Source organism: Pygocentrus nattereri, chromosome 4 (assembly GCF_015220715.1).
Source record: "Pygocentrus nattereri isolate fPygNat1 chromosome 4, fPygNat1.pri, whole genome shotgun sequence".
Taxonomy (NCBI): Eukaryota; Metazoa; Chordata; class Actinopteri; order Characiformes; family Serrasalmidae; genus Pygocentrus; species Pygocentrus nattereri.
Genome location: NC_051214.1, coordinates 21,506,091 through 21,522,158, shown reverse-complemented (window position 1 = coordinate 21,522,158; position 16,068 = coordinate 21,506,091). Strand labels below are relative to the sequence as shown.

The 16,068-nt window shown below is 40.9% G+C and overlaps 1 protein-coding gene across 2 annotated transcripts in view; it reads left to right on the top strand.

Moving 5' to 3' along the window:
* The first annotated feature begins 316 nt into the window (after window positions 1-316).
* Window positions 317-16,068, top strand: part of pla2g4ab (phospholipase A2, group IVAb (cytosolic, calcium-dependent)) — a 66,573-nt gene continuing 50,821 nt past the window's right edge. Inside the window, exons 1-3 of one of the 2 annotated variants that reach the window (XM_017722443.2) lie at window positions 317-724; window positions 10,006-10,154; window positions 15,473-15,554. In XM_017722443.2, coding sequence (XP_017577932.1) covers window positions 10,122-10,154; window positions 15,473-15,554 — 115 coding nt within the window. In that variant the 5' untranslated portion in view covers window positions 317-724; window positions 10,006-10,121. Of the gene's footprint in view, window positions 725-10,005; window positions 10,155-15,472; window positions 15,555-16,068 lie in introns of those variants that run through there. The other variant, XM_037537863.1, reaches the window with a different exon arrangement.

Here is a 16,068-nt window from a genome sequence, read left to right as displayed (position 1 = left end):
CGGACCTGCTTAAGTTAACAGAAGCATATCACTCGTTAAAATGAGTGGGATCGAAGTACTTTAGAGAGCTGGACACGTCAGACGTGGCTGCGCTGTGGGATTTCTTTCCCCACCCGTTTTCAGTCAGGCCTCGCCCTCCTGTGCTGGGATTGGCGGAGCTTGGCCGAAAACGTGTGGGGAAACGCTAGGATTGGCTGTCCACTAGCTAATCTTAGCACTGGAGGGCGGGCTTACAGAATGCGGGCGTGAAATGTTATAACGGGGACTTCAGAGCGGCGTCCGGGCGCCCTCTTGTGGAAGAAATGGCTCGACAAGCGGTTCTCAGCTGTTCTCAGTGGTTCTCCACATCCTGCGCTACTTCAGCGCTGCCTGTTGCACTCAGTTAGTTAGGATTCGCATCTGTGCTCAAACAGCGTCCACGGAAAAGCTGATAGTCTCCTCTCAGAAGCAACGCAAGAGTTCCATAGTGTAGCCCAAGACAGCTCACACACACACACACACACACACACACACACACACACACACACACACTACGGGAAAGGAGGCAAACGTGTTTCCCAGACATCATCGTCTACTGCTTGTGACTGGAGGCGTGTTTTATTAGCTCTAGGAAGACCTCGCAGGCGCCTCCTCCCGTTCCTCATGATGGTCACTCTGTGCCCAAGAGAAATGCGATGTTGTCGAGCGTCCCGGACTTGACTTCGCCTGCAGCTCCCATCTTCGGGTAAGCAGCCAGTGCTACTCGTATCTGCAACTTTTGACATTTCAACTTTTAAAGTGTGCTGAGCGCTCACAGAGGGAGATCTGCAGTGTGTGTGTGTGTGTGTGTGTGTGTGTGTGTGTTGGGGAACGTGGTGAATGTGCAGGTCATTTATAAACTCATTCATTCCACATGAACCTGTTATAACGCTTAAGAAGCCAGGCGCGCGCTCGTGTGGAGCTTCTGTTCAGCTGGGAGAAGAAGGTTATGAAACACATGGCCGGTAACCCCATCATCTCTGCCCCCCACCCCCACCTCCCACCCCTCCTTCCTTCCCCCGTGTTATGTTTCTATGTATTCAGTATCGAGTTCAGGCTTTTGTTTATCCCGAACTGACTTTTTTTGCGTATTTATTTGAGTCTAAGGACGTTCAGACCTGCACTGTTCGTCTTTCCTGTCTGCTCGGAGCTCCTCTGATCTCTTCTGAGCTCCTCTGAGCTCCTCTGTTAGATCGCGAGTCAGTGTGAGCCGTTAGTCCATCCATCTTCTCACTCGAAACAGGTGGAGCGAGACGCCACGGACTTGTTTTTTTCCCACCCGTTTTGGGAAAGGCTCTGCCTCCGCCTCTCTAGGATCGGCTTGTAGTTGATACTCACTAATAGTAGTCGTGCGTCATTCTGTAGTCCTTGTTATGCCCATATTAGGAACTCCGGGTCTACGCTCCATTTTCTATGGCCAGAATGAATAGGGTTTTCGAAAAATCGCCTCTATCGCTGTGGTAGGTAAAAATGTCCAAATCAAATCAAGTCAAATTTATTTGTATAGCGCTTTTTACAACGGATGTTGTCACAAAGCAGCTTTACAGAATTTCGGAAAAGACAAAGTTTCAACAGGACTGTAAGAATGCACAGAAACCCCCAGGGGCAAGCCAGGGGCAACAGTGGCAAGGAAAAACTCCCTCAGAACTGAGGAAGAAACCTTGGGAGGAACCAGGCTCACCAGGGGGGACGCATCCTCCTTTGGTCAAACTACCTACAAGTGATTATACTACTAATATTAATATCAGTAATATTGATATTAGGAATAACTAGGAGTCTATGAGAACATCAGCGTAGGGTGGGCAGCTCGTCCAAGGCAGGTGGTGGCAGCTGGGGCATGGACAGCTGGTCGGAAGTGGGTAGCAGGAGGGCTCGGCAGTTGGTCGTCCTTCAGCGTCCGGCCGGACATATGGGTGATTGTACACTCGGAAAGAGAGCAGGGAGATGGAATCAGTTTTATTCTATCCGTTTGTACATAAACAGAGAATGTAAACATTTACAGAATGTGGCTAACGACTCCGGCAGATCTGACTATGACAGCTTAACTAAAAGGAGAGAACCAGAAGGACACACAGACACGGCAGCACTCTGAAACAGTTTGGCAGAACCTGATACGACACGACTACAGTGGTCTGTTATCTAGCCAAACGTTGAACATGAGTATTTGCTTTGATTGGCTGTAAGCTTTGGTTTAGTGCAGTTGTCTTTGGTTGTTGTAGTCGTACTAGCAAACTAGCAGGGGATAAGTACTGAACCTAACAGCAGTCATGAGCTGCATCTAAATTCCTCCGGAGGCTGCATTTGAAGGCCAACTGTGTCAAAGCAGAGCAACTAGACAATCCCATTTCAAAGCTTCCTTCATATGCGGCCGAGAAATGTGTCCATTTCTGCGGCAATGAAGGATCCAATGGGTGGATCCTTTGCCAGCCAACGTATCCCGAGGTTCATCGTGTGCCGGCGAAGACTAGAGAACATGGAGGCGTCAGCCAATGTGGTCTGAAGTACAACTTACACTAAGGTTATGTTTTGTTTTAGGGAGTAAGGAGTATCTCCAGCTCTAATAAATGAAAAGAATAAAAAGCTAAGGTCAAAGTTTCTGGCTACATCTTTAAAGAACTTAAAAAAAACTTGACAAGAGCGCAGTTTCATGACGCACCCATAAGGGTGGGAACAGCCGTGCTGTGACGCAGACAGAAACTCTGCCTGGGTCTACGAAGCCTTCGAAGGATGCAGTCTATGAAGGCACAGCTCCTGATTTTTCACATGTTCACATGTGCTTAATCCGATAACTGCAGAAAATCAGATTTTGTCGGTAATTTGTGTTCTATTATCAGCGAATCTGACAATAGTAATCAGATAAAGGAAGACTCAGGTCTACATGAGTCAGGCAGTAAACAGATTTCTGCTTTGACACCAGCCAATAAACACGCAGAATAAGACGTGGCGTAAATTTTGAAAACCTCTGCGGAAAATGTGAAAAGACATCATTTAGAACAGTCTTGCTCATGGAGATCGACCATCCTGCACAGCTTAGTTCAACCTGATCCAGTTAATGAAGACCTTTAGGAGCATCTGAGCCAGGTGTGTTGGATCTGAACTCTCCAGGGTGGTAGATCTCCAGGACCAGGATTAAGCACCCATGGTCTAGAAGATGAAGAATGTTTAAATTATTCATTTCGTCAAGCATGTAGTTGGTTGTGCCATTGCTCTAAGTGTTTTGTTGCCATCTCATGGGTGCCGTGCTAAACACAGCTTGCTGTTTTGGGGGTCAGGGTTCTGTTCTAGGACATACTCTGATTGAGAAAAACGAAAGAAATCAGAGTAAGAGTATACATGCATTAAAAATCTGATCACTGAGCTAAATTTCAGATTTCTTAATCGGATTTCTAGAACATTTTAATATTTTAATATTTAGATGACTGAAGAAATCTGATTATGATTGCATTACTAAATGCATGTAAACTCATGGATAACAGATCTTAAGTAGTTTGCTACCTTAAACCCAGTGTAAACATAGGGAATCAATTGGTTTTGAAATATTAAGCATTTTAAAATGTTTTATTGCTAAGGCTTATAAACAGTGAGTAAGTTTACATGCAGGTAATAATCCGATAACTGCGGGAATTCGTATTTGTTCAGTAATCCGATCAACACGTTAGCATGCACCTGAGTAATCAGATAATGTGGAAACTCTGTGTCTATATGAATCAGACAGTAATCAGATTTCTGATTTTCTTTACAACCAGCCAATAGATAGATAGATAGATAGATAGATAGATAGATAGATAGATAGATAGATAGATAGATAGATAGACACACAGACAGACAGACAGACAGACAGACAGACAGACAGATAGATAGACAGACACAAAGACAGACAGAGACAGACAGACAGATAGATAGATAGATAGACAGACAGACAGACAGACAGACAGACAGACAGACAGACAGACAGACAGATAGACAGATAGATAGATAGATAGATAGATAGATAGATAGATAGATAGATAGATAGATAGATTTTTGGAGGGGTTTGGAGGGGTTTGGAAGGAGAAATGTATTAGATTGTAATGATTTGTTGTCAGATCAAAACCTCACATCTCCGAAATGGCAACTTTACAGGAGAAGGTAAAAACATACATTACTTTTAATGTAAGTCAGTGGAACCAGAGTTTTTTCTGAGTAATTTTATGTAATTTCTTTCAGTCCATTCGTTAAATTACATCAAAAACTGAAAAACAACAAAAATGGAGATACAAGGTTTAGTTCCGACAGCTGATATATATATATATATATATATATATATATATATATATAAATGAATGAATGAAGAAAAAAGAAGTGTATATTCATTCAATTATTTGTCCCTCCCCCTCGAGGGACTCATCTAATAGCTAATATTGTCTGTAATATAGTCTAATACTGCACTACCAGTCAGTCCCAGCAAAGGGGGCTTGGTGGAATATGGAAAAATGGCCAGCCTGGCAGCTTCGGCAGCATCGGTCCTGACTCTCTAATGCTACGTGACCAGTAGCACCACACGCAGGGCGACACACATGCTCAAATCAAAAAAGTCTGGCTGGCGTTAACAGAGCCACAGGAGCAGCACACAGTCACCAGCCACTGTGAGGATTGCGTAAGAAAGGGCTTTACATGACCTCAACTTAAAAAAGAGAAGTTACACAATAAGACATGCAATAAAAAAAGTTTTCATTCAATGCTGTGAGAGTTCAGCATGTCAGGCCTGTGAGTCCATTCAGTTCATTCAGTCCATTCACAGTGATTTCCCTGATTAAACACACCGGACTCAAGTGACTGGTTAATGACCAGTTCTAGTTGGCATGTTAGAATGAACAGGACTGGCATGGATGATTTAAGTGTTCATTCAACACTGAAGTGTTTATTTGAAGTTAATTGGAAGTTCAGAATGAATAGAGGTATAAGCTAATTCAGCATTGTAGGTGGTTAACATTTGAGATGTTCATTCAACCATGTAAGTGTTCATTCAAGACTGGAGTTGTTCCTTCATCTCTTTAGGTGTTCATTCAACACTTCAGGTGTTCATTCAAGACTGGAGTTTTTCCTTCATCCCTTTAGGTGTTCACTCAACGCTTTAGGTGTTCATTCAAGACTGGAGTTGTTCCTTCATCTCTTTAGGTCTTCATTCAACACTTCAGGTGTTCATTCAAGACTGGAGTTTTTCCTTCATCCCTTTAGGTGTTCACTCAACGCTTTAGGTGTTCATTCAAGACTGGAGTTGTTCCTTCATCCCTTTAGGTGTTCACTCAACACTGGAAGTGTTCGTTCAACCCTTTAGGTGGTCATTTAACACTGTAAGCATTCAACCTTTTAAGTGTTCATTTAACACTGGAAGTGTTCATTCAACCCTTTAGGTGTTCATTCAACACTGCAGGGTGCAGCTTATAGATAATATTTGAAAAGCGCTTTGTTCTGAAAAGAATTTCTCAAATAATTTGAAATGACTGAACTGTTTCTGAGCTTCACCTACTTTACAATGTTCAACCCTATTTTTAAATAAGCAAATAATACAGTTATTACATTGAACTACTCTATTCCTAACCTTTTCCCGTTGTCATATGAGACTTGTGATGTCTTGTTTCTTTCCAATACATTTCCCACAGTGAAGAATCATCGGTAATTAATAATCAGGTACTTTTAATACAGTTTAATGTAGTTTTGACTGTCAACAAAACTGTATTAAACAGTATTTGAGTCTCATTACAGGAAACATGTAAACTTTAAAGTCTAATGTGAAAGAAATAAACAGACCTTTATAGATTTCAGCCGTGATCAAAATCCCTGCTTTAGAGTTTCTATTCACTCCCAACTGAACTGCTAATTAAAGCAGATGTTTATGTGAACAACTTTCCTATTGAGGTGCAGCTCTCATGCTAACCATCACGCCAGTTAGCAGCTAACGCTATCAGCCACTTCATGCTATGCTAACATGTCGAGGTCACCTACAGTTACAGAAACCATGACCTGTTGATTTGAATATTAATGGAATACAACTTTATATACAGCTTCACCATAAATCACTGCCACTGTTTACTTAATCTACCTTTTGTGCCCGTTACCATGACAGCAGACCTAGCAGGGAAGGTAGCTAGCTGATTCTCTGGTGTTTGTCTAGAGTGTCTCTCAAAATAAGCAAAATGAAGCAGAAATTTATGGTCAAAAACATTAAAAACACAGATTAAGTTAATGCGCATCAGGATTTCATTGCAGTTGCACTGAATAATAAACGATGGCAGAGATCGTAAAAATAAACAGAGTTGTTTCACTTCCACCACGCCAGCTGAAGCAGTTTCCTGGTTGATGATGCTTTACTGTTGCTCATGAGCTCAACCGCCTTATAAGATTTAGTTCTTTAAATAAGTTTTATGTAAAATATTTGCTTAATGTTTATGATGGCCATAAGTAATTTTTGAGTCTGGTGTTTATAAGTGAAATCAGAGGGCATACTATATGCTCCTCCCTAGAGGTGGGTAATCCAGGTCCAAAAAGTAGAAGCCCTCCCCAGGATTTTCTTCCAACTGCTTGACTTCTCTAATTTGCTCAAGCCAGCAGCAAAGGTGTTCAGACGGTTGGAACGAAATCCTGGGAAGGGTTTTTACTTTTTGGACCTGGATTACCCACCACTACTCCTCCCCCTCTACCCTACTCTACTGTAACACGATGCACCTATATGCCTGGTTCTGAACACCATGGCATACAGAAATGGCAGCAAATGAGGCAGCGTTGAAAAGACCAAGGGGTGTTTCTGAGAACCGTATTGAAATCCTTACGGCCTCAGTCAGCGTTGGCTCGTCTGTTAGCATCATCTTCTACCATGACAGTGCGTAAATTTATGACTCATGGCAGCAGAAAAGTTATAATGTTCTTCTTGTTCTAACCGTCAAAGCACCCTGGCTCTTGATACAGCCTGCTGACTCATAGAGTTTAGTCTGAACCAGAGAAGTGAGAGTGGAAATATGTGTATTTCCATGATATTAGCAATCGCCCTATCTCGGTTTTCTAGCAGCACACTTCCCCCTCTCCCTCTCACTTTCTCACACAAATGCAAACACGTGTGCAGCCTTGTGAACTGCACTTCTACCATTTCTTGATTTGGGCTACATTGTGCTTGGGCCTTTGAATATAATTCAAGTGTAGAATGTCACTCTTTCCTATTCATTTGAATGATTTACTTGGTTTAAATGCAGTGGTGGACAGTAACGGAGTAAATGTAATTGGTTTCTGTACTTAAGTATTTTTTCGTGTATCTGTACTGAAGTTTTTCCATTCTGGGCGACTTTTTACTTTCACTCCACTACATTTCAAAGTCTAATATCTGACTTTTTCCTCCACTACATTTTGAGAAATCTGTCGTTCCTTTTGGTTTCTGTGTGTATAAAAACGTAACATGTCAAAACAAAAGAAGCACAAAGCCAGAGCACCAATCAGGGCACAGCGGTCACTTTGTTTAGAGCTTGTTTTGACCTGTTGGTCATACCGACCCAGTGCAGCACACGGTTCAACGTCAGCACAGCAGCATAAAGTTTTGGGAGAGTCTGTTCAACATAAACGATGAACTCACCTAACTTTGTGTAAATAGAGCACAATATAGAAATATGTCCACATATGCAGTCGTGACTGACGCGGCTTTTTTCTGAATTTATACAAACACCATTTCATTTTATAGCAAATTAGTTTGGGCTGGTTTATGTTTATGAACAGAGACCTACAGATCAATATAGTAAAGGAAGCTCATTTGTGATCCTGAGTTTAAAGCCAGTTTTTATTAAACTTAAACTTGGAACTAAGTTGTAAATAAATCTTAAACTGGAACTTTGCTTGTGTGTAAAAAGTGATTTCAGAGCCACTCGGTTCTCCCTGATGGAAACTGTTTACCTTCAGTGTTTTGTGCTTATGATCATTTTAATAGACGTCAGCGTCACTAATTAATGACGTTCTATTAAAAGACTGGTTTACCAAGAGAGACACTGGAGGACTTTCACCTAAAATGAGTTCATGAAGCGAGTCTTGTTATAAAATGATAAAAGGACATCAGAGCCATAATTACTCTTTTAGTACTTTTACTTTATACTTAAGTACATTTGAAGGTAAATACTTTAGTTTCTACTTTTACTGGAGTAATATTTTACCTTGGGTGTCTCTACTTTAACTCAAGTACATGACTTGTGTACTTTGTTAAATGTACTTGGTTTGATATTATTTCCACATAGAGGTGGGCAATGTGACGATATTTTATCCTTATCAGGATCAATTTAATCATGATAAACGATATTGTGCATGCTGTCCACAGTACTTAAATATCAAAGACTGATACATGTGTTGCTAAAAAGAGCCTGTTTAAACTTGCTAAATGCAATTTAGCACAGCACAGTATGTAAAATGTTTAATAAAAATCCTTGTGTTTATATTTACATTTATAGCAGTTAGCAGACGCTCTTATCCAGAGCAATTTACAAAGTGCTTTGTTGTCACTCGGATACTGCTAGAAACAACAGCCCATGAGTTAAGCACAGTGCAGAACAATACATTACAATGAATACTTAACTCAGTGCTCACTTAAGTGCTCTATAAAGAGTTGCATCTTCAGAGAGGACTCTGCAAGAGACTCCACTGTTTGGACAGCCAGTAGGAGTTCATTCCACCACCTGAGTGCCAGTATGGAGAACAGTCTCGATGCTTGTCTTCCACGCGTCTTGAAGGATTGCAGGTCAAGCCGAGCTGTACTCAACGCTCGAAGGGCTCGAGGTACAGTCCGAGTTTTGACCATTGCCATTATGTAAGAAGGGGCTGGTCCATTTTTGGCTTCGTAGGCGTCAGGGTTTTAAGTCACGGAAGCCGGTGAAGGGAGCGCAGCAGTGGAGTGACATGACTGAACTTAGAAGGATTGAAAACGAGCCGTTCTGCTGCTTTCTGGATGAGTTGCAGGGGCCTGATGGCTGCATGGTATGACCAGCCAAGAGCAAGTTGTCAAGCCTTGAGACTGAACTGTGGTCAGTGTAGTGTAGTGGGTAACACCTCTGCCTTCTATGCTGTAGACTGAAATTAAATCCCCACCTGGCTAAGCACCCTACACTCTACCAATAATAGTCATTGGGCAAGACTCCTAACGCTACTTTAACCGACCTTTGTGAAAATGATCAAATGGTCGCTCTGGATCGTAGCGTCTGCCAAATGCCTCAAGTACAAGTATAACTAACACTTCAGTGGCCTCTCGAGTGAAGAAGGGTTGAATCTTCTGGATGTTTTACAGGAGAAACCTGCATAACCGAGTCAGGTTCGCGATGTGAGCTGAGAACGATATTCGACCATCCAGAATCACACCAAGACTTCTGGCTTCTTCAGACAGAATAATCAGAGGGTTCTTGAATGACCTCCAGTTGTGGGCTAGAGGTTAGGGAACCAGCCCTGTGCCTAGAAGGTCGCCGGTTCGATCCCCTTGGCTGACGGTGCATGACTGAAGTGGCCTTGAGCAAGGCACCTAACCCCCAATTGCTTCCTGGGTGCCATGGATAGGGCTGCCCACCGCTCTGGGAAAGTGTGCTCAATGCTCTCTAGTGTGTGTGTTTCACTGCATGGATGGGTTAAATGCGGAGGTCTAATTCCACAGTTGGCAACAAATTGGTTCTGAAAGGACTGTTTTAAGACTATTTCTTATCGTGAAAAATGTCTTTATATATTGTGATATGGTATTTTTCCCTTGTAACCCATCACAATATGCACATTAATCAAATATATTACATCAACACAATGTTGCCTTTCAGTGCACTTGGTTTTGGTAATGATTGTTTTGATGTAATATCGTTTATGTGGTTTATTTGTATGGAAGTCATTTGAAAAAATTAAACTGTTTTCAATGTAGTCAGTGTACAGCTTGGGCCTATGCATATTCTGTCTCCAACCACCTTGATCTTGGTGACAGCTGAAATAAATCCTCTCTATCATTTCCAGGGTGGATAGATAATAGATGAGCACTCTCATCCCCGCCGGATTTCTCTGTCGGTGAAGCCTCGGCCTTTGAGGAGGACAAAGGATAGTCAGCCAGTCCTGATCACCTGATCAGCACTATGTCAGCCCTGGACCCTTACCAGTACATCATCGTAAGTTCAAAGAAATGTTCCTTTTCAGGTATTAACCCACTTTTCAAAGACAGCTGCTGCATTTCTTATAATGAAAGAATAACTTGAACCCACGGTTCCTCACTTTAATGCTGTGATGAGCTGAATCTATAGGTGTCAAACCCCTGTAGAACATCTGGTGTCATTTCTGGTAACCTTTTTCATATAAATGTGGCATAAATATCATCTACAGTTGCATCTGTATTATATATACTGTAGTGTATTGTGTTTATAAACTGGCATATAGCTCTGTATAAACATAGAAAACTATGCATAGCCATAGCATGACTTGTTATGTGACCCGATTTGATGATCTAGATGTCTCTGCACTCCAAATACCAGCGGATGTTTTTCATGTGGTCTTTGTGTTTACAACTATAAAGGACTCTGTGGCTTCTGGGGTGTCATGATAGTCAAAGTAATGTGAATTTTGTTAATATACAGGGTTTGCAATAAAGCATGCCTTGAAATTTAGTTCAATTTTAAGCTGTGAAAAAATATGTGTAACAAATATTGTGAAAAATGAATGGGGCTTTAGCTCAAAAACATGCATGACAGGCAGAAAATGCTTCTTTATCCTGCAGGTAAATCAACTATGCCTCCATCGTGTGTTAAATTAGTTTTTATCAGGTGCTGTGATTTTGTTTTAGTTAATGGACTTTGACCAAAGAGCAAAGTGACCTCGACCAATGCAGCATGCATTGCCAAAAACACTGTACATATCTTACTATGGCATTTCTCACAGTGTTTACAGTGGTTGTACCATAAGAAAGATTTTGAGTTTATCAAACAGAGTTAAGAGCAGTAAGGTTTGTGTGTGTGTGTGTGTGTGTGTGTGTGTGTGTGTGTGTGTGTCTTGATTCATCTGAAGTTTAATTCAATAAAAAAATGAAAGCCGCCTGGCTACTAAACTGAATTTAAAACATGAAATATACTCCATTTCCCATAATTCCAGTCCCGATGACATCACCGGTTCCTCTAATCAAACTGCCTGGTTCTTAGTCACCTGATTTCTAATTCAATTCACCTGTGCTTGTGTTTGTCTTTGTGCTGCTCTTTGTGAGGTGTAGCCAGTTTCTTTCTAGTTCTCTGATTGTTTGACTTGTGTCATGAACCTTTTGCCTGCCTTCTGGATTTCACTCTTTTGGATTTGCCCTTTTCCTCTGGTTGCCTGTATGTTTTGGTTATTCTGGTTTTTGACCCCTGTTTGGTTTGTGGACTATGATATCAGATTTGCCCTGAGGTTGTGTTTTACTTGGACTTACATCCTGGAAACTCTCTTATTAAACTTCCATTTTTAAGATATGCAAGTGTCTTCTTGTGTTTGTGCAGCATTACAGTCGTTTTTTAGTCATTGATATAATTTGGAAAATTATATATATATATATATATAGTACTTTCTTACACTCACACATGTATATTTTTATACACACACATATATGTAGATATTTGTACCTGTTATACACACACACACACACACACACACATATATATATATATATATATATATATATATATATATATATATATATATATATATAAAATGTATGTGAGAGAGGGAGAGAGAGAGAAAATTATCGCTGTTTTCAATAAATGGTAACTTTGCAAGAGAAATAAAAATCATACTATGTAAATTTAATTTACTTTAAATCAATGGAACCAGAATTTTTTCAAAGTCATTTTGGGTCATTTCTTTTAGTTCATTCATTATGAAATGTACACACAATGTACAGGACAACAGGCATTTTCAAAAACTGAAATTTTTAGTCAGTTTTCTCAGCAATGATATATACATAATATGTAATATGTATGTGGACTATTCTGATTAATTCAGTTTACAGTACCTCCTTCAAATCTAAAAAACAATGAAATGTGTAAAGTTAGATATGTACAGGGATTATGTTATGATCTCTATAAACCTAGTGTAATAATTGAAATAATACAATAATACTAATACTAAATAATAATACTAATACAAAACTATCATTACCCCATAGAGCACTTTCTAATGGGATTTGGCTGCCCCAAACCCTAAAACCCTAAATTTCAACTTGTGAAAATAAAACTTTTTCTGTATTTTTTTAAGTTTTATCAAAAGATCTTAAAAGATTTAGATTCATTCTTAGTTAAAAAAAATTATATATTCGTAAAAGTGCTGTCTCATGTTTTCATGTCGTGACCGAAACACAGAAGCCATGTTACATTACATTACATTACATTTAGCAGATGCTTTTATCCAAAGCGACTTACAAATAATGAGGTACATAGAACAAACATAGTCAGGCCTTAAAGGAGGCCAAAGGGTAATAGCGGGGTAGAGAAGGGAAGGAGGGCAAGAAGGAGATGACGTTGGTAGTGGTTAGATTGCAAGAGACGATTAGAGTAAGTGCTCCCTGAAGAGCTCTGTCTTCAGGAGTTTCTTAAAAATAGCGAGGGACGCCCCTGCTCTGACAGCGGAAGGTAGCTTGTTCCACCATTGGGGAATCAAGTATGAGAACAGTCTCGATTGCTTTGTGTGAATGTTTGGCAAAGCTAAGCGACGTTCATTGGAGGATTGCAGCGGCCGGGCGGGGCTGTAAGCCTTTAGGAGCGAGTGCAGGTAGGAAGGAGCCTGCTCTGTTAACACCTTGTAGGCAATCGTAAGAGTTTTAAATTTGATATGAGCAGCAACCGGTAACCAGTGGAGCTCAATGAGCAGTGGGGTGACATGCGCCCGTTTTGGTTGGTTAAAGACCAGACGCGCTGCAGAGTTCTGAACCATCTTCAGTGGTTTTACAACACAGGCCAGGAGGCCCGTTAGTATGGCATTGCAGTAGTCGAGGCGTAAGATGACCACTGCTTGTACCAAGAGTTGGGTGGCTTGTTGTGTTAGAAACGGCCGTATCTGTCTGATGTTGTACAGCGCAAAGCGGCAGGACCGAGCCACCGACACCATGTGTCAAAGTTAAGGATGCAGCCAAGGAAGGCGGCATTTCTCGACCATTCTTACACCGAAGGCTGTTTTGAAAGTGACCAAGAAACGCGTCCTTCCTTTGTGAGGACTTGAAGGACGCAGCTGATGTATCCCTCGAGAGTTTCGTCTCCCACAGGCCTTCACGTACAGCTTTAAGAAACAACTAATGACTTTTAGTCCAAATACAGAGCCTTATATTTGTACCTACCAAAACAGTTGTTACCGACACGTTTGGCAGTGTTGTGATTGTTTTGGTAATGACAAACTGGAGTGGTCAGTCATTGATTTAAATAAGGTAAACATAACTAAGGCATAAGGTCAATCAAAACAAAGATTTAAGCCTGAAATCCGTGTCTGTTAAAAGTCCAAAATGAGTTTTGAACTGAGAATTTAATGATCTATATCAGCCATATAGCCTGTTTGATGGCCTGTGTGCCAGTAAACCATTTGGAGGCCACTGGGAACCAGAAGCATGTGAGTGTAAGTTGAATGCTAATATAAAGTCAGGCCCAGTCCCATTTCTTATTTTTACCCCTACCCCTTGTTTTCAAGCATCACCCTAACCCCTTGGAACTGAGTCGTAACATGTAGTGCTTGAGATCTTCCCTCTAAAATGGGCCCCTCAAATAAAAAGAGCATCACTTCATTAACAGCTACTAGCGCTGATCTTTAGGCGACCCGGCCCGTCTGCAGTGACAGCAGAGGAGGGTAAAGTTCAGCTCCTCACTGCTGGGCTTTAGTTACATTTAGGGCATCATACACCTTCAAAAAGGGGGGCAATTATTTATTATCACCCACCACTAATTCTTCAGTGATATGAAGCTGAAATCAGATATTCACCAGGTTCTTGTTCGAATTTTCCCGTTCTACCTTAAATGGTGCAGCAGTTACATTCTGGTGCTTCAGGTGTCAAAACTGGCAGACTATTTCAGGTGGAATGGAAAAGTTAACTAGCTAGCTACCAAGACATTAGCATAGTATTAGCGATTTTTTATGCTTATCATGAAGAAAACGACCAAAATACACTGAAACAACATTAAACTAAGATAATATAATGTTGATTGTAATCAACATTATATTATGAGAAAATTGTCAGATTTGTGGGTTTCTCTGGTCTCTTGTGCTCCGTCTTGCAGATTTTTCTTTTTTTCTCATATCTCTCTGTTTGGAGTCTCTGAAAAACCTCTGTTTGGAGGGTCATGTAGCCCCAACATTTCACCCCACCCCTCTATCTCAACAAGAATTGGGACACCCTACCCCTACATGTGAACGCACAAAACAGAGGGCTAAGGGCTCAGTGGTAGGGGCGAGGGGTGAAATGGGACTGGGCCTCAATGTGCTTTATGAAATCGGAGATTGGAAGTGACTGAGTATGAGTGATATTCATGCTGCTGGTGACACTCTCAAACAGTTGCTGATGTGCGAGAAAGTGTTATGTCAGATGTGTGTTAACCCCTGCTGTAACCCCGCCTCCGTGCACTAATCCTTAGTAAATGCAGATCTGCCTTCCTCTGAATAATTAGCACAATGCTAGGATGGAATATCGTCTGTTTGAAGTACATTTAGTCCTTGCAAGTGCAAAGTTCTTTCTTTTATGTAGCGCATTAACCCTTATGTGGTGTTGATGTGTGTGTTACTCAGTGGTCTGCTGGACCCACTGCATTATTGTTTAAATCAATACAGTCATATCAATTTATGTAAAAATACCAGATGTTTAAAATATCACAATGTCCAGCGTAGAGTTCTCCTTTAGCAGCTGTAGCCAGTCAGCAGCCTGTCCATGTTGTCCACCCTCACACACACACACGCACGCACACACACACTAACTGCAGACCATGTAGGAGGAGAACAGAGTGAAGGACACAGCACCTTCACACTTTTACTCCCCGTGGGTTCAGCCCAACACCACATGTGTAATATAAATGTGTGGGGGGTGAACAGAGTGAAGACACTGAAAATGGGTTATTTTATATGTTCTTCACAGAAAATGAGCAAACACCAAGAATCTGAGGTTGAAATAATAATAAATAGCTTCATTTTCTCTTTTGGTAGAGCAGTTTAGCCCTGCCTTTTCCTGCTGAGGCTAAGGAGTGTTTCAGATAAGGCTGCTTTCTAAACCAGGCACAACACAGGGTGGACAGAATTTAAGGTGGAACAGAAGAATTCGAACAAGAAGCTGGCGATAAATCACCTCATAATAAATCACCTCGTTTTTTCTTCTGAGAAACATTGAAAACGGGTCCCACAGACTATTTACAACATGACGTCTACTACTTTTTTAAACACCTGTTAAACGCTGTTAATGTTTTACTTTTTCAGTTTACTTGTGTGTGTTTCTGTTCTTAAGGTAGAGCAGCAGTACTCCCATAAATTCAAAGTGAAAGTGCTACGAGCAGAAAATGTCACTAAAGGAGCTCTGGGTGACTTGTGTAAGTTGTGAAACATTTTTTTTCTGTGGTCTTGATAATATTTCACCACATCAAAAGACCTGATCCCACATGCTCAACATCCTCCAAATATGGAGATGCAGTGATGCACACTTATCTTTAAGAGGATGAGAGCTTAAAGGAACAGTGCAGCAAAACATCCAGTTTACTCAGTTTAACCAAAACAATCAATCAGTCAAGACATGCTTAGTGTCCCAAGGTTTCCTCTTCTAATTAGTGTGCTCAGCTACTTTAAGGTGTAGCCAATGCTCATACAGGCTTTCAGTTGCTATAGCTTGTATAATCTACATGGAAAAGCATGCCAATAAAATGGGACGCTCTGGAGCAGCTGCATATGAGCTTAAGGACACAAGGCCCATTTCCAAACATTGGTTAAAGGGGTATTAATTGACCAGGGTATATTTTGGTTTCTATGGCAAATTATGCAGTAACTGCATGAAATAAATGTACATTTTTATTTTATTTGTTTATTTATTTTTGGTAAAAGCCCCTCAGA